The sequence below is a fragment of the Halichondria panicea genome, chromosome 1 (assembly GCF_963675165.1).
Source record: "Halichondria panicea chromosome 1, odHalPani1.1, whole genome shotgun sequence".
NCBI lineage: Eukaryota > Metazoa > Porifera > Demospongiae > Suberitida > Halichondriidae > Halichondria > Halichondria panicea.
The window spans coordinates 12,754,431-12,772,929 of NC_087377.1; the positions used below are offsets into that span (position 1 = coordinate 12,754,431).

Below are 18,499 nucleotides of genomic sequence, written 5' to 3' on the forward strand. Positions count from 1 at the left end.
TGTGCTTATATGTTGTCTGTTCCTGGTAGTTTTGATTAGGAAGTTTCTATTTTGTCTTTCCAAGTGTTGTTTTGTCTGTCTGTTTCCTGGGTGTGTACAGCATGTCATTTCAGCAGCTGATTAGGGGACAGTGGGGAAAACACAGAGTGCATAATCCCTGATAAGCTGTCAGCTTTATGGCTTCTGGTTTTACCCTTACCTTTTAAGGCACATAACCTTGTTATTGTTCATGAGTTACAAGCTGTACTCACTGCTATAGAGTCCCAAGGCCATGATAGTGTTCATGGTTTGAGTGTTGTGAGTTGTAGCTTTCATTGCTTCCTCTAGTACTGGCTTGTAGTGCTGCCCTGAAGCTGTAGCATTGCCTACTGAATAGTTAGTGCAGATGTTATCATCATTAGTGTTCAGCTTTTGTTTCACTCTCACTCACACACACACACACACACACTACTATCTGACTAATGCCTTGTGCTACAGTGGTTTTCCTTACCTTTGCAGGCTATACTGCAAGAGCACTGCAACCACAATGTAGTAAATATAGTATTTTGGTTGGCTTCTGTTATGATTGTTAGTAACAAGCCAACAAAATTACTTGCTATGGCCTGCAAAATGCAAACTGTAACTGGTTTTAATTTGGCAATTTCAAAACTGCCAAATTAGTGGACTTAATTGCTGTAGTAGTCTAAGACGTCAAATTAAAAATCGCCAAATTCTAATAGCTCACTTGCCAAATAATTATAATATCCGCTAAATGTTCCAGGTGTCTCATATTTTGTCTGACTGAAGTGATGGTAGCTCTGATGGTAGCTCAGCTAACTTATTGCTTGTTCATTGTGGCAAAATGATATGAGCTAAAACTTGTATGTATATCTATAGGGAGCGGAGGGCCTATATTTACTAGGCTCAAAATTGGATATTTCCGAAAGCAGTTTGTTGACCTCAAGCATTATAATTATAGAAGGAGTGCTGTGAAAGTAGAGTAGTAACCCCTTGAGTTGTGTGAAAAGTCTGCAATAGCCAGTATTTACCCATCATTGATTTTTGTGATGTGTGGGTGGACTAAAATAACACAGACAGGTAATCACTACTGTGGTTGCAGTGCTCTTGGGAGTATAGCCTGCAAAGGTATGGAAAACCACTGTAGTTCTAAGAACCAAAATTAGAGGTTAATGATTGTTTTGTGCTTGCCACCTATAGAAGAACCACATAGACCCATCCCCATTATCAGATACTACCACCACAAAACCTAGCCCAGACAATACAGGCCTGTACCTTATAAATTAAGCCTCCCTCAAGGTCAGATTTAGTTCACACAAGTACACAGCCATGCACAAGCTAAGTTGAAGTATTACAGCAGCCAATATCAAGTCTAAGATAAGTTCTATACTTTATGTTAGCATTACCTCAAATGTGAATATAGCTTACAATCAGCATGGCCCCAAGTTGAGTATAGCTTACAATAATTATTGAGTATACTAGTCGTTCTGAATGCAACAGATGAGTGGGGAGGGTTGGTGCACCGTTAAAGACTCTTTAACCCATCATTCTCGACTCTCAAGGTCGGGCATCTGATTGCTTTCTTTCTACCAGTATGGTTTTGTGCTGTTTGTTCTTTTGTTTCCTTTTTTTTTTTTTATAGTCCCTTAACTATTACTGAAGGGCTTCCCAAAATAATGTAGACACACTGTGATAGACTATATGCAAAATAACCTAGATACAGATCGGATTGCAGGGGCGTAGCCAGACTTTTGAGACAGGGGTTTCTTCAGAAAAATCTGCGGCGCGATAGCGCCGCGAAATTTTTGGTCACGCCCACTTCCGGTACCACACCCTCTTGATTGGGGCACACCTACTGCTTATTGACTATTGTTTATGACTTTTTTACATGTTTGTGAGAAGCTAGCTAGCTATAGACGTAACATACTATAGGCATGCAGGTGCCAATTGTGTATTGCTAGTCTAGCTGAGCAACAATTAAATGTCATTTACCTGAGAGGTTTCATGTGGCTGAGATTGTTCTAAACTTGTACACTTCCTGAATAAAGTTGTGCTTAGAGCTGAGTCTGAGAATACTGGAGCATTCAGGATTGATACTAGATCTAGAACTTAAGTCTTGGTCTTCTTTGTTTGAGGTAGCTAGCTAGCTGAGACTAACTAGCTGAGACAAAGCCAAAGTGAAACGTAGACTGGCGGCGACAGCCCCTTGTGTACCGAGGGGCTGTCGCCGCCAGTCTACGTTTCACTTTGGTAGCTCGCGCTACACGCTCGGGCGGCTGTCGCCGCCAGTCTAAGTGAAACGCTTCACGGTGGTGCTTAGTTGGGCGGAGCCCGACCGTCCCTGACGGGAGGTCGGGTTGCAAGCCTATCTGGGATTTGTTCTGCGCATTATGTAGTACTGCTATGAATATTATTATTCTCAAGTGGGTGTTAACCGACTTGATGACGTGTAAACCACAAGGATGGCACAGCAATACTGCATGCGGTTTTGCAACTAGATGTAAGCGGAAGTGTAACCAAGCCACGTGAAAAATGCTGCAATCTGATAGGGCGCCACTATAGTGGCGCTAGAACAAATCCCAGATAGGCTTGCAACCCGACCTCCCGTCAGGGACGGTCGGGCTCCGCCCAACTAGGTGGTGCTCTGATTATTGATTTGCAGCCACGTGTGAAAAGATGGGCAGGGCTGCATGATTTCAATTATAGGGGAGCCCTGCCCAATTTTCTCAGCAGCTCCTGGGGGGTTTCTGGGCAACCAGGAAACAATGGTAGCTACGCCCCTGGATTGCATTTATAACTTTGAGCTGTTTCTAAGTTGTAGGCTGAGTCAGTAATTATGTGTCGGAAAGCCCGATCCCACCCCCTATACTTCTGTATATACCATTCTCAAACACACACACACACACACACACTCACACACACACACACACACACACACACACACACACACTACTATCTATTTATTTTGACTAATGCCTGGTGCTAATTCTAAGAACCAAAATTATAGAGGTTAATGATTGTTTTGTGCTTGCCACCTATAGAAGAACCACATAGACCTACCCCCATTATCAGATACTACCACCACAAACCTGGCCCAGACAATACAGTCCTGTACCTTATAAATTAAGCCTCCCTCAAGGTCAGATTTAGTTTACACAAGTACACAGCCATGCACAAGCTAAGTTGAAGTATTACAGCAGCCAATATCAAGTCTAAGATAAGTTCTATACTTTATGTTAGCATTACCTCAAATGTGAATATAGCTTACAATCAGCATGGCCCCAAGTGAGTAGCTTACAATAATTATTGAGTATACTAGTCGTTCTGAATGCAACAGATGAGTGGGGAGGGTTGGTGCACCGTTAAAGACTCTTTAACCCATCATTCTTGACTCTCAAGGTTGGGCATCTGATTGCTTTTTTTCTACCAGTATGGTTTTGTGCTGTTTGTTCTTTTGTTTCCTTTTTTTTTTTTTTTCTATAGTCCCTTAACCCTTTCCCCGTTGAAGCCGTCATATGACGGCCACTCTAGTGGTCATTTTCAAAAATTCGTTGTGCCCGCTGTGTTGGAGCTATGCACACCCTGTAGGTACCAGCACATGTGCATTGAGCTGCTCTTTCACATGGTATCTTTAATATGCTGCCTCGAGGTACGCTTTGTACAGTAATGTCGAAAGAAAAGTGACTGTTTGATAATGTTTCAAGATCTTTGTAGTACAACCTTAGTGAGGTTCTAAAGTATAGCTAGACAGTGAGAATATCGATGCTTATGGCCTTGTTGAGTGAGAGGACAGTGACTGGGATCATAGCTAGATAAAAAGCTACCTCAAGCTAGAAAATATAGAGCCTGAAGGCCTGAGGAAGAAGCTCTTGCGATGGAACAACTTCTTGGATCTGGTAAGTCTAGAGTAGCATTTGTAGTCTTGATAGCTTCAGTATAACTGTGTTTAGGCTAGTTAGTACAGCAGTGGACATTATGAGCCACCATTGAACTTGTAAACCTGTGTGTAGGTGAAGAAACCATTTCCCGGGAAAAGGGCGTCTGCTGATACGACCTCGCAGAGAACTTTCTGCAGGTCCTGATTGAACCATGTCACCGTGAGAACATTGAGAACACTTATTTAGTGTCTTTAGCCACTCTGTGCCCTCATACAATATTATTTGTGTACATAGTTGTGAATGTTTGTAAACAATTGCTAATTAATGGGGGTGGTCAGTTGCTAGGTAACGAAGATGGTGTAAAGATACCTCTGGGGTCTGCGCTACCTGTAGGAAATAGTTACAAGTGATTTCAATGTATGGTTCATGACATATGAATTTTGAAAGAAAATTGTTATTTATTCTGTATTTTCTTGTTTTAATTAAAACGGGGAAAGGGTTAACTATTACTGAAGAGCTTCCCAAAATAATGTAGACACACTGTGATAGACTATATTAGTCTCATGGATCAGCCCCCTCCTGAGAAGGGGTCTGAGCACTCTTGATGTAGTTTTGTTGCACACGCTGGAATTCCAGCGGCTCAATCAGATTGACTTATTCTATTCAGGTGATATTATAGGAGGCAATAAAGAACTGCACGTTGCTCAACGCATTTGGATAATCATTAACGCATGCATTACGCATGGTAAACGCTTCATACATAGACGCTGCTACAAAGCATAAGCAAGCCAAGCAGGGGTCCTTGGGCACAGAGAGTTAGCACCACAGGCAAAAGACATACATGTAATAGATTGAAGCACCTTCTTCAGAAATAGAGAGATGCCTGCGCTTGACACTTTGTACAATTAACAAATACGCGGGGGTGTAAGGTCAGGAATTGATTACATTCTATTGGTCTGGCACATTCCACTGTGAAATGACCTCAAGACAAGAAGTGCTCAGACCCTTTCTCAGGAGGGGGCTGATCCATGAGACTAAGACTATATACCGTATAGCGCGAAATTTTCGAGGGGCTTAATTTTCGTGGATTTCGTGGGTTAGCAATCCTACACGAAAATTAAGTCCACGAAAATCGTTCTTTACCTGCTATAACATGCAAGATTTAAAGGCGTGGCTTCCGGTAAGCAGTCATTCCGCGAACATTGTGCAACGAAATGGCTTTTAGAGGCCAATCCACGAAATATAAGTGCCTCGAAAATTTCGCACTATACGGTATGCAAAATAACCTAGATACAGATCGGATTGCATTTATAACTTTGAGCTGTTTCTAAGTTGTAGGCTGAGTCAGTAATTATGTGTCGGAACCCCCTATACTTCTGTATATACCATTCTCAAACACACACGCACGCACACACACACACACACACACACACACACACACACACACACACAGCCTCAGCCCCAGCCCCAGCCCTGACTGATGTGGACAAGCTCCTGGACATTGACCAGGCCTTGGTGCAGATCAGGTCAATGAAGCACAAATGGAGGGAGCTGGCTGAGACTATGAGGCTGCCAGAAACAATGATTGAACAGGTACATACTCGAATCCATCAAGGGTCAAGCATGATAGTCATCAGGAGTACATGCATGTACATGTGTACATACACATATGTGGTGTGAAGGAATGTGTTGTTTACATAGATAAAGTAGAAGTGCACTCTATTGTTGATCTGCTACTCACTCAAATATCTCATTTTAGATCGAGGATTCATGTGGAATCAACCATGGTGGCTGTCTAACAGAGGTGATCGACCAGTGGATGAGGAGTTGCTCTGGGCGACCAACCTGGAGAGAGCTGGCTGGTCATCTCCATAATATCAGAGAGGAACAACTGTCACAAGAACTCATGACTATCTACGATACTGGTGAATAGAATAATGGTTTCACGTGTGTTGCTTGAAGTGTGACCCTGCTACGTATATGAAGTCATAATGATTATTGTTTGCTGTCCGATAGATTATGGTTTGCTCCTGACAGTGACATATAGCTTTCACTAATAAAATAATGTTGTTGTATTAATTAGAGAGCTGTATATGGTGTGTGTATATGGATGATGTGCTTAGAACAGAGATCTTTGCTAAAAGGATTAGTTCTACAACAAGGTTGCCATGCATACTGGCTCTAACTACATGAATTTAAAATTCCAATGACATACATGTAGTGACACACACACACACACACACACACTCACACTCACACACACAGTGCACACACACACACACACACACACACACACACACACACACACACACACACACACACACACACACACACACACTCACACACATACACACACACACACACACACACACACACACACACACACACACACACACACACACACACTCACACACACACACACTCTCACACACACTCACACATACACACACACACACTCTCACACACACTCACACACACACACACACACACTCACACTCACTCACTCACTCACACACACACACACACACACACACACACACACACACACACACACACACACACACACACACACACACACACACACACATACACACACACACTCACACACACTCACACTCACTCACACACACACACACACACACACACACACACACACACACACACACACACACACACACACACACACACACACACACTCACACACACTCACACTCACTCACTCACACACACACACACACACACACACACACACACACACACACACACACACACACACACACACACACTCACACACACACACTCTCACTCACACACACACATACACACACTCTCACACACACACACACACACACACACACACACACACACACACACACACACACACACACTCTCACACACACACTCTCACACACACTCTCACACACACACACACTCACACTCACTCACACATACACACTCACACTCACACTCACAGGTCGTCTCCCAGTAGAATTGAACATAAAGGCAGTACCAAGTACTGTGTACAAGTATGACCGAGCCCCTCCCCCTCCCCTCCCCTCTCGAGCACCCACAACGACAGATGACAGTCCCGGACTACCAAAGCTTCCCTCACGTCCCCCTAAAACGTAAGTTGATTGAATGCACAAAACATGCGCCCATGCATGTAACTAATTACCACTACAATATTACAAAGTTGTTAATTGTGGGCAAACCTTAATCCAACGAAGGGATGGTGGTGTCAGTAGGTGCATCAGGGACATTCCATCAACACAAAAAATGAGCACCCCCTCCGATTTCAACGAAACCTGGTATATACATACCTTACCATAAGTTATATAACCACACCCAATTTTAGCCCTATATGTCGTATGGCTTCTTAGTTACGAGCCCTTGAAAATTCACCAAAACAAAAAAATATCGGTGACCCACCTATGCTTCTTAGAGCATAACTTCTGCCATGATTAATTATGACAGATAAAAACTGTACCGCCGTACTCCCTATGATATGACCTTTCCGGTGACATGCTTAAAGGGGGTGGGCACTCATTAAAGGGTCAAAGGTCATTATCGTAACCTCTAATTAAGCATTACTCAAAAATGGCATCTTTTTTTTCCTTTTTTTTACCAAACTAGTCTTTAGGTACTATTTCCCGGCTTGTATAACTTTTGTGATGGGATCTTTATGGGATCAGAAGATATGGACTTTGCAATACAAGTTGTAGCCTCGATCCCAGGCCAATCCGTCTCCAATTGAACGTTAGGTCGCCTACTAGGCCTGGTATTGATTGTATTCGGGCGTGATCTGGGCGTGGTTTTTTAATACATAAAACAAATTGACTCTGTGGTACAACAAAAAATGAATCCTCCAACAGTGGTCTTCAACAACAGCCTCTGGGGCAGTATACAGCAGGAAATACTTCCCAGAAGACACTTCTTTGTCAGTGGCAACCAAATCTTTGTCGATTCCTTTATTGCTACTGAGGATGGCAGCAGAAACACCTCTATTGTTTAGACTCCTGACCTGGTCAATCATGAGTCTCATGATGAGAGATACAAAGGGAGAGACAATTATTAACAAGAACAACACTTTTGTCAACAGGAGGAGCCTTGGTCCTACCTAGCTTGTAGTCCATTAAAAAGGGTAGCAACTGATATAGCAGAGAGACTTGCCATACCCCGTTGGGAACCAGATAAACACGTACGTCCCTTCCCTCAAACAGGAGCTTGAGAGCCTGGACCTATTCTGCCATGAGAGTGAGGCCATCTTGCTTCAAACAAGACAACGCGTTGCATGCCATAGCTATAATAAATATAGGCCAACATGCATGGCTGCATGTTGGCCTATATTTACATGTGGTAAGAGTCACTAGTAGTTAAGTGAGAGTTTAGGCCCTGATAAATTATGCTGGGAATAATTTTTAACATAATAATTATGTCCAAAGGCATCAATGTTGACTCTTGGTAAAGATCATTTCATTAAGTTTTGCATAACGACGTCCTAATTCTGAAGGTGCATGATCAATACAGCAAGACAATAATTGTGTCAGTTGTGTGCTGGGTTTACGTTACCTCTTAATAATAGACGTAAGATAGGCTTCACTCTACCTATAATCAGCTCAATAGTGTCTAAAAAGTATATGTAGTACATATTCACTCGTGAACATACACAAGATGAATAGCTATGCTCATACCGATAACCATCATTATTTGAACTTTACAGCAAATAATTTAAGTGATACAATTGGCATGGTGCAAGACTACAATAAAAAAATGAGGTACAACCGTCTTTTTAGGTGAAACTGGTGCATCAGATGGAAGTGATTTTTTTATCGATATATATTATAATTATATACATGCATACTCAAATTTTGTTGAGGTGATCTTTCCATGATTATTATTGTCACTTGTGATGATAGAACTCCTATAGATCTCCCTCCCTGAGAGTTGGTATGATATAGGTATGTACCAATGAGTTATTATGACTTGGTGCCATCAATAATAATTATTGATACAAACGTGCTATCTGTTCGATATTAGTAAGCCAGTACCACAAAGAGCTGTAATTCCACTGCAATAGCTTTAGGATCATGTAGAACAGTGTCAAAAGCTTTCTTAAAATCTAGAAGTTCTCTAGCCTCAATTCCAAGCTGCAATACATCGATCAGTATACTAACTTAAAATCGAGACTAGAGGACAGTTTGCCTCATGCAGGTTCCCCTATACATGAGACATTTTTCGTTCGTAACTCCTCTCTGTAATTCCCATGTTCCACTGCAATAACTTTAGGATCATATACAACAGTGTTAAAAGCTTTCTTAAAATCTAGAAATTCTCTAGCCTCATTTCCAAGCTGCAATACATCAGTACACTAACTTGAAATCGAGACTAGAGGACATTTTTCGTTTGTAACTCCTCTCGATCCGGTTCCTTTCCAATTATCAGCCTCCGTGGTTACGAGAGATCGAGTTCCTGGTCCACCTCCCCACAGAGGAGAGACAACCACATCCATATATCTGCTACCAGCCAACAAAATTGCATGACCCTTTATCATCTAATAATTATGTCCATCAAATGATGGTTATAGATTGCATGACCCTTTATCAGACCTTGTCTCACTTGATGTTTATTGTGTAGTGGGTCTTTACCTGCTGTTTTTTGTCGATGAGGCCCCCACGTGGAGGGAGCTGGGAGATCATCTCATGCTCAGTAAGATTCTCTAAATAAGCGACACTTGAACATTTCTCCCATAATTATAGCACAAAGCTTATATACATTTTTGTTGTGTACATTAAAACTCTACTTTTGCAAAATGTAATAAAAGTGTCGCTTTAAATTAAATCGAGGTTTTACGGTACATGCATGTATACATACGTGTACCTACATTGCAACCACAGTATATGCATGAATCATCTTTAATTATTGGTTCTCATTTTAGTTGTTTCCTTTTAATGGAACTACACCCCCCTCCCCTACACACTGTACAGTTATTAGAGCTACGATTGATGATTCATGCTTAGTGTAGTGGTCTTTACCGTCTGTTATGGCCAGTACCAAATCTACCCACCCTAGCAGAATGTGCATATTGGTTGACAGATGCTTACCGTTTACAAACCTTTCAATGGACTACCTTAAGATTAAGATACATGTGCATATCCTAATAGTTTTAGCAGTCTTAATCTTGCTGTTGCTGTGATATCGATGTGTGTGTGTGTGTGTGTAGGTGGACTTCTACATCTCCCATGCAGAGCTATAGGCGTCCAACCATGCAGTGAGAGAGGCATGCAGTCTGCATCTGTACTGCAGAGCTGGGCACTAAGGTTGATGGATGGTCATGTGATAGTGCCTGTGTAACCTATATCCTCTAAACTTCTTTTTGAGGTCTCATAACTTTTCTAGCTTAGTAGCTAGCTAGCACACATAATTATGTTTACACATTACAGCTCAGCAACCCCCCCCCCCCCACACACACACACACACACTCACACACAGATGAAAGGATTGTCTGAGACCGTACGTGGGACGACTGGTGAGTGTACACTGCAAAAAATTTTGTTTGAAACTACATTGCATAGTCGTTTTAACACTATTCTTAAACAGTTGAATCAACTTAATATTTAGTAAAATAAAAAGACAACGTTAAAATAATCAGTATATGTAGTTTTAACTTAAAATATTGTAGAATCACACAATGTCTTTTATTTCTACAATAATTTACATAGAATCTATTATTAATATCTTAAATCAAACTAACAAACTCATTTTGATTAAATTATATTTGAAACTCTATCATGCAGCATGTTAGAATACAATATATAAATTTAGATTTAACAATAATAATATTTGTTCTAACACAGGCACACATAATTATAATTATATACAATCAATATTTTTAACAATCCATTTATAATAGCATGAGTGATGTGAAATTATATACAGTCATGAACATTGTAAGGAAATGTACAAGTTTGCATAGAACCATAGATATTAGAGGACCTAGAAACTAAAATGAAATTGTGGGCGTGGCTATGCTAAGTCTAAGATTGCGCATGCTCAGTAGATCTAGAGCTGTGAAACCATGTGCTCCAAGAAAAGAGAAGACGATTACCCTTTCTATATGCTGGACATTTGCTGCTATAAATCTGACTGTGATGATACTTCTGTGAGAGGTGAGGGACAGACATGAAGTGTTCTCAACAGTATAATTATAAGACTTTAATAGGTATGACTGTGACTACACCAAGTGGATGATGATACTTCTGTGAGAGGTGAGGGACAAACATAAAGTGTCTAGTTTTCTGGTGAACACTGTCACTGTCAATATACCTCTAAGCATATACTTTTTCCTACAGAAATTCCTTAAACTGGCAAGCTTGACATGCGAGAACAAACGAAACAAACAGACGAATGGATAGAAGTGGCGTCATTGTTGGATATCCTCTTGGTGATTGATAATACACGGTAATAATTAATATCAATAACAATGATGTATTTACTATTATAGGTGGACTCTGCGTGGTCAAGAGTGATCGGTCTGCTATACTTGTGAGTCCAGTATGTTACACCAAGAAGAACTATTCCTTGGGCTAATTAATTTAAAACTGTCCTTCTAATTTAACATTGTATACCATTGTCTCACTCAGTTGTCACGAACGTTTCCTATCACTATTTTTGTATTAACATGTTATTTATTGAATTGAATAATAATTGTTATACCGATTCATTTGTAAATCGTTGTTTTAGGAATTTATTTAGCTATAATGAGTCTTATTTATTATAATAAGTATTTTCTTAATGGTTGTTTTAATGTATGGCTTAAGTAGATTTGACAATAAAACACAATAGTTTTAACCTAGCAATAATAATGTTAAAACTACATTTATACATTAATACTTATAAGTATTTTTAAATAGTTGTTATAATTATTACATAAAAGTTGAATTGACGCTTTTTGTACTTCGTTAAAGCTACATTAATAAATGTCACCTCAGTTTCAATTGTTTTGACCATTAAAAAAATTGTTAAATTGATTAATTTTTTTTGTAGTGTACTGTTGGAGTGTTTCCATTGCGATGTGTAGAGCTGTGGTGTAGTGGGTATGGGATAAATAGTTGTGGTAAAGTTTTCATGGTTGAACACTAAATATTGCTCAACCAAACAGTCAACTATAAACTTTAAATCAAATTACTGATAAATAGCTAGCTGGGTTCCATGGCACTCTGGGATCCCCCTCTGTGATCCGCCACTGCCTAAGAAAATGTTTACTCGCTTCCTACATGCTGTTATTTCAGTATCAGCAGGCTACAACCAGAATCAGCCATGATTAAATATTTTGGTGGGTATGATGTATTGTGCATGTGCAACACCAGGCAGGTACGGGAAACTTGTCTTGACTCGATCCTTTTTACTCCCTTCTACAGAGTGCTCAGAGGCTACCCGGCTATGACTAGCCTCGAGACCAGGCCGATTAAAATACGGCCTGGTCTCTATTGCATGGGTGATAGTGCACATGCGCGAACTGAGTTACCCAGAATCTGGGTAACTCGTATACTTTATAGTAAATCTTTGTAAAATTATACCGTAAACTAGTTTGTTTACTAGTACGTTTCTTTCTGTATTAATTTTAACAAATACTTGTCTCCTGTGAAGTTATGGCTTATGCTCTCTATTGCGTTGTCGAGAAGGCTTGCTAGCTAGCTGTGGCCCTCTATGGTGTTGTCGAGAAGGCTTGCATCTAGTCTGAAGCCAGAAGAAGCTCTCATTTGTACAGAAACCAAGTTCAAAACATCACATTACCATCCAACCATTATAGAGGTAGATGAGAGCCTCTTCTGGTTTCAGACTAGTGTGCAAGCCTTCTCGACAATACCATAGAGGGCCACAGCTAGCTAGCTAGGCTACAAAGCTTCATATACATAGTAGATAGTACATGGGCGTGTATGGACCACGCCTATGATTAATTATTACACATGCAATATATACCAGGCCGTATTTTAATCGGCCTGGATTCGAGGCTAGGCTATGACCAGCTCGGCAATGTGTGAGTGTGTGTGTGTGCGTGTGTGTGTGCGTGCGTGCGTGTGTGGCGCTTGTGTGTGGCCAGCTCGGCAATTTGGTGAGTGTGTGTACAGTCATTAGTGAGAGTATTGTGGCTAATGAGTATTGGTTTAGGTTGGTATTGTAACTACTACTTTCAAGTTAAACAAATCACTTTTAGGTTCAGATATCATGTTTTCAGTAGCACACGTAAATATGTTCACACATTACAGCTCAACAATTCAACCCACCCCCAACACACACACACACACACACACACAGGTGAAGGATTGTCTGAAACCGTACGTGGGGACAGGTGAGCTTACTGTTGTTATTGTATATAGTGTTTCTATGACGATGTGGAGGATAAAGGTGACAAAGGTGTAATAGCATCAATATGCCCTACATTGACGTCCTTTTTCAGAATAGTAGTAGCAAAAAATTATCTCTTGTTGTATTGTACATTTGTAACATAACTGAAGATTCAACATAATCTTCTAGATGTGAAAGAGTCATTTAAAAGAGAAAAAACACATTCAGCAGCAGCAGAGGATCGTCCTATTTGTACTGAATTCACCAAATTTCAAAATTTTAACCCTATTATGCCCCAAATTATGCCGGCATAATTTGCCAGGGCCTATTTTTGTGTGATGTATAATAATTATGTGCAATAGCAATTTAAACCAAATCTAATCTAGCTTATGCTCCCCCTCCAGTTTTCTTCTCCTGCTTGGAGAGCTGAGTGGTGTGTGTGTGTGTGCATGACTGAGTGTCCTCCTTCCTCCCCCTCTGTGCTGAGACACTACAGCACAAACACTACCCTCAACACCTCAACCTCGATCTGGAGACACTGCTCAAACTGGTGATAAAAGGATACTCATTGTATCATTCAGTATGACCACAGAGGAGGTTCGACATGCGTGTACAAATCACTATATAATAAGTTTAGTGCAGGTAAAAAAATACACTAGCACTTGTATGCATGTCGGACGTCCTCTGGTGATGACCCTATGCTCTCTATGTCTATAAATTTACTTTAGTGTGATGTATGTTGTACTATCGATAGCGTGGATTGAAATTTCTTGGACAGCTAGATCACCTAAATTTCCTTAAAAGCTGACGTAAGAAACTTTCTCCATAATAATTATTATTTGTGTAATTTTACTGTGACTATACATAACTTATTTGAGTGTGTTTCCTAATTTAAGCTATTTCAATAGATAATGAATCTACATACTCTACTTATTACAAGTATGCTCCCCCTCCACCACACACACAGAGCAGTGACAATGCCTGGTGGTGCAGTCTGCTGGAGTGGACTGTCTCACCTCACTCTGTCAGCTGCTAGGGAGAATGATCCTCAGAGGGAGAATAGAACAACACAATCCAATGTGAGTCTTTGAATAATGTCTATATACGTAGCTACGTACATGACTTAAGCCAACAACTCAAAGCCTATAAGACAACTGTCAAATCATATAGTGTCATTCAGGATTCCTTTGTGCATGCATATCAGATCGACGTTTGCCACTAGTTGATAATTAAGACCTAATTGTTAAGTACATGGGAAAATGCCTCGGAGACGGTATACTATGGGACTTAAGCCCTGTTTACACGCAGCATCTAATGCGCATTGTAAAGCGCATTACTACTAACGAGGTCTAGTCTAAACGCACTAATGCGCTATCAAAACCGGCTTACGTAAACCGCCTACCTGATGTGGTTTGAAGCCGGATCAATGCGGTTTAGACAGTAGTGTAAACAGCTGCAAGCGCATTAAAGGAATGCAAAGAATTCATTTGTGGCATAAGAAGTCCTATAAGAAGAGAAGACAATGAACAGAGGCACATACTGGAGTGACAATGAAATGAAGGCACTAATAGCTATCTGGGGAGCTAGTGACTTGCAGCAGCAACTGGACGGAGCTGTAAGAAATAAAGTAATTTACGAAAAAATAGCACAAGAAATGAAGAAAAAGGAATATGAAAGAGACTGGACGCAATGTAGGATAAAAATTAAAAACTTAAAAACAAACTACAAAAAAGTAAAGGATAGCAATAACAAGACTGGGGAAAGGAGGAAAACATGTAAGTTTTATGACGAGCTGGATAGGATTCTGGGGCACCGACCAGCCTCCGCTCCATCTTTCCTCGTTGACACAAGCTCTGAGATGGAGGAAAGGGTGGATGAGATTGTGGAGGATACAGACGGTACAATAATTATAATGATACACTTGATACTTATCTTAAATTTATTAACACAGATGGCAGTCAAATTCAGCCACAGTTTCCAGTGGAGAGTGCCGGTGCTGTGGCCAATACTGAAGGAGAGGCCAGTACCTCTGAAAAGGAGAAAACAGATGAATGTAAGTTCATAGAAAACATACAAGTGCACACACTTAAAATCTACACACACAGGTGCTCCCCCTAAAACAAAAAACCCCAGAAAAAACAAGACAGAAAAGGCTATGGAGAGGCAGACGGAGACATTCTTAAGCTACCAGAGAGAAGCAGAGGAAAGATTTGAAAAAAGAGAGGAAGAAAGATGGGATAAAGAGAGAAAATTAGAAGACGTGAGAAGAAAGGAGGAACAGGCACACCAACTACAGATGATGCAAATGCTTGGACAGATGATACAGCAGCCAAGACAGTACTTCCCGCCACCATCACAATCATTTAACCAAGACTCGAATTACTAACTTCAATAATCAAACGTTATAATTATAATCATAGTATTACAGTCCTTATTACATATAATTATACGTCACATTAATATCATGTACTGAAATATTGTGTTAATGCACTCCTTATCTGGTCACCACTAATATCTACTGAGTCAGATGCCGACTGTCTAATCATACTAAATGATGAGTCACTCTCAATCCACTCGTCATCAAATGATTCCCCTCGAAGTTCACAGATGTTGTGCAAAACACAGCAAGCTGAGACAATGTTAGGTATATCACAAATATTGGTGTCATTACGCTTCATCAAACATCTCCATCGAGCCTTCAAACGACCTTATTTACTGATTCAGTCCGTATCCTAGGTGATGTCCAGTAATTATATTATATAATTACTTCCCCCAGGCACTATTCTTATAATCTACTTCCTCAGCAGATTTGAATTGATATGATGCATCTTGACAAAATTTGGTACATTGCACACAATAAAATTCAAGTGTAAGCTGAACTGAACTAGCTGAAGCCTGTAGTCAAATTCTTGCTCTGTGCTTTCTCAGTAGTCAAGGCTGTGGCTCAGAAGTAGAGGATTACAAGTAGACTCTGGTGTTGTTGACAATAACAGACTAGTTCAGAGCTACAGTACAGTAACAGCTACAGTACAGGTAGCTAGCTAGCTAGCTACATGTACAAACCTCGCAGCTGCATTTAGTGGTGGGCGGGTCTGGTCAAAGTTTATGCATGGCTTCCAGCTAGCTGAACGTACCTATAGCTAGCTCGTACCTATAGCTAGCTCATGTAGCTCCACAGTAGTACTGCTAGTTCTATGCCTGTAACTGTTCTAACTGCATAATTCTGAGGCTGTGAGAGCAAGTTTGACTGTCTCCACTGATGTTCAAATGACTGTTTTGCGGCTGTTTTTGCAGTAAATAAATCAGTTGTTGACTGGTTGCCTAGTAATTATGGTTTATAAACAACCTCAGCCTCGGGCTGCGCCCTCGGCATTGGTTGTTTATAAGCCATAATTACTAGTCAACCAGTCAATAACTATAACATACGCATGCTCAACAACCATTCGAGCTTTACTAAGGCGATAGTTGAAAGTCTTCTGTTCAAGGGTGAGACGTCCTGTGTCGGGATAGGCCTTCATGAGCCACTTTAAAAGTGGATATGCCGGATCACCTAGAATCACGAGTGGAATTTCACACTGCTCTATCATCTCCGTCAAAGTGGGTACCAATGATCCTTCTTGACCTTTTCTGAACAGTGAGGAATTGGAGAAAACTCTTGCATCGTGGACTCGTCCTGGCCAGCCAACGTAAATGTCCATGAAAAGACCATTGTGATCGACCAATCCTTGGAGAATGATAGAATGCCAACCTTTTCTGTTGTAATAGTCGGCTGGGCACTCTTGTGGTGAGATTATAGGTATATGTGTACCGTCAATTGCTCCAACGCACTGTGGAAACCCCAATTTCTCTTTAAACCCAGCCACCACTTGCTTCAATGCATCACCACAAGGCATACGGATATACTTAGGAAGTAGATGGTCAACAATGCACATACACACATCTTTGGTTATGAGGCAAACCGATCCTTTAGAGACACCAAACAAATGGCTAATCGTTCTAAAATCAGAATTGGTGGAGAGAAACCATAGAGCGATAGAAACCCTTTTTTGGAGTGGAATGGCTTTCCTCATCGAGGTATTTCTTTTTTCAATAGATTTTAATTCCTGGCAGACGAATAAAAACGTCTCTCGGCTCATTCGGAAATTGTGCATCCAGTCTTGATGGGTAAACGTTTCCATTACAACCCGCTCCCACCACTGAGAACTTCTTTCTCTTGTCCAGATAGTTCTTGGTGTTGAGGACATTCTGGCTGTTGCTAAAGACATTGTCATAGCAAACAGCAAACGTTCTTGAGCCTGTCTCTCATAAAAACGAGTTCTTCTTCTTGCTGAATTCTTTTTACTTTTAATTACAGCTTGTTGTCTAAGCATAGTACTTCTTGTCATCATTAAATAACCAACAGATACAATAACAACATCCATAATAGCAAGCAAAGCAAAGCATATAGGCTTATGAGCAGGATTTGGTAACTTAGCAATGAATAGGCCTTACTATATAGGCATGCTCAGAACACAGGAGGCCTCAGGCATTAGATCTACTATCATACTGACTTACTTTATTATTGTGAGCCATTAGATCACTCCAAACTGTTACATAAGGTCCTCTTTCCAAGATTCTTACTTCTTTTCCAATTGAAGCACTTTGCATGAGGTTACTAATCCGGTTCAGACTGTTTACACAGCATAAACCACAACTGGCTTTGTGGCTGTGTAAACGCACTAATGCGCATTATCTAATCTGGATTACAATGCGCATTACTTTGCGTGTAAACAGGGCTTTAGCCCTTTCCTTGCCATTCGTGAAATCTGGAACAGGAGCGTCTTTAGGTCGATCAATTAGTGTGGATCCGGCCTCACCACGCCTCCAAGTCATTCTATTAGTCTAGATCCGGCTAGCAATTCTAGCTGGGACTCCCAGTTCTAGCTCCTTTTGTTTAGCGTGTCAGAGACTGGGAGAAGATGATTGGCACTCCCTGGCTCCTTTGGATGTACAGCTGTCCAGATCCCTAGAACATACCCTCCATTCTGACGAGTTATCAGTGCATAGGGTGCTTACTAGATTCTTGCCAGCCAGTACAGTTCAAGCTACACACAGCACCGCTCAACTATTCTCTACCCCATTATCTAGCTAAATCTGGTCCAACTAGACAGCAGACACAGCTAGTTAATTCAGTAAAGCCAGGGGTAGCCCTACTTCTACGGTTGTTCAGTACCCACGGTAACAATTCCTCTGGGCTGGGCTAACTAGTTGAGCCACGCCTCCCAATTCTCAAGGCTAGG

At 40.8% G+C, this 18,499-nt stretch overlaps 3 protein-coding genes and 1 long non-coding RNA gene across 12 annotated transcripts in view; 3 read left to right on the forward strand and 1 right to left on the reverse strand.

Annotated features, from left to right (window-relative positions):
• Positions 1-5,659: 5,659 nt before the first annotated feature.
• LOC135349686 (uncharacterized) overlaps positions 5,660-18,499 on the forward strand; it is a 134,224-nt gene continuing 121,384 nt past the window's right edge. For 8 of the 9 annotated variants that reach the window (XM_064548310.1, XM_064548320.1, XM_064548260.1 and 5 more), the window contains exons 1-2: positions 5,660-5,800; positions 6,850-7,000. In XM_064548310.1, the coding sequence (XP_064404380.1) occupies positions 6,904-7,000 (97 nt within the window). In that variant the 5' untranslated portion in view covers positions 5,660-5,800; positions 6,850-6,903. The remainder of the gene's footprint in view (positions 5,801-6,849; positions 7,001-18,499) is intronic. The other variant, XM_064548328.1, reaches the window with a different exon arrangement.
• Positions 11,055-11,591, forward strand: LOC135350676 (uncharacterized). The gene is made up of 3 exons (XR_010399228.1): positions 11,055-11,173; positions 11,225-11,316; positions 11,377-11,591. It is a non-coding gene; the product is annotated as an uncharacterized LOC135350676 (long non-coding RNA).
• On the forward strand, positions 14,485-15,725 carry LOC135349518 (uncharacterized). Its single transcript, XM_064548056.1, has 3 exons — positions 14,485-15,118; positions 15,172-15,273; positions 15,326-15,725. The coding sequence occupies exons 1-3, from the start codon at positions 14,743-14,745 to the stop codon at positions 15,604-15,606; spliced, it is 759 nt and encodes a 252-aa protein (XP_064404126.1). The 5' UTR covers positions 14,485-14,742; the 3' UTR covers positions 15,607-15,725.
• On the reverse strand, positions 16,374-17,960 carry LOC135349178 (uncharacterized). The gene is made up of 2 exons (XM_064547678.1): positions 17,775-17,960; positions 16,374-17,582 (listed from the first exon to the last, which is right to left on the reverse strand). The coding sequence occupies exon 2, from the start codon at positions 17,489-17,491 to the stop codon at positions 16,601-16,603; it is 891 nt and encodes a 296-aa protein (XP_064403748.1). The 5' UTR covers positions 17,492-17,582; positions 17,775-17,960; the 3' UTR covers positions 16,374-16,600.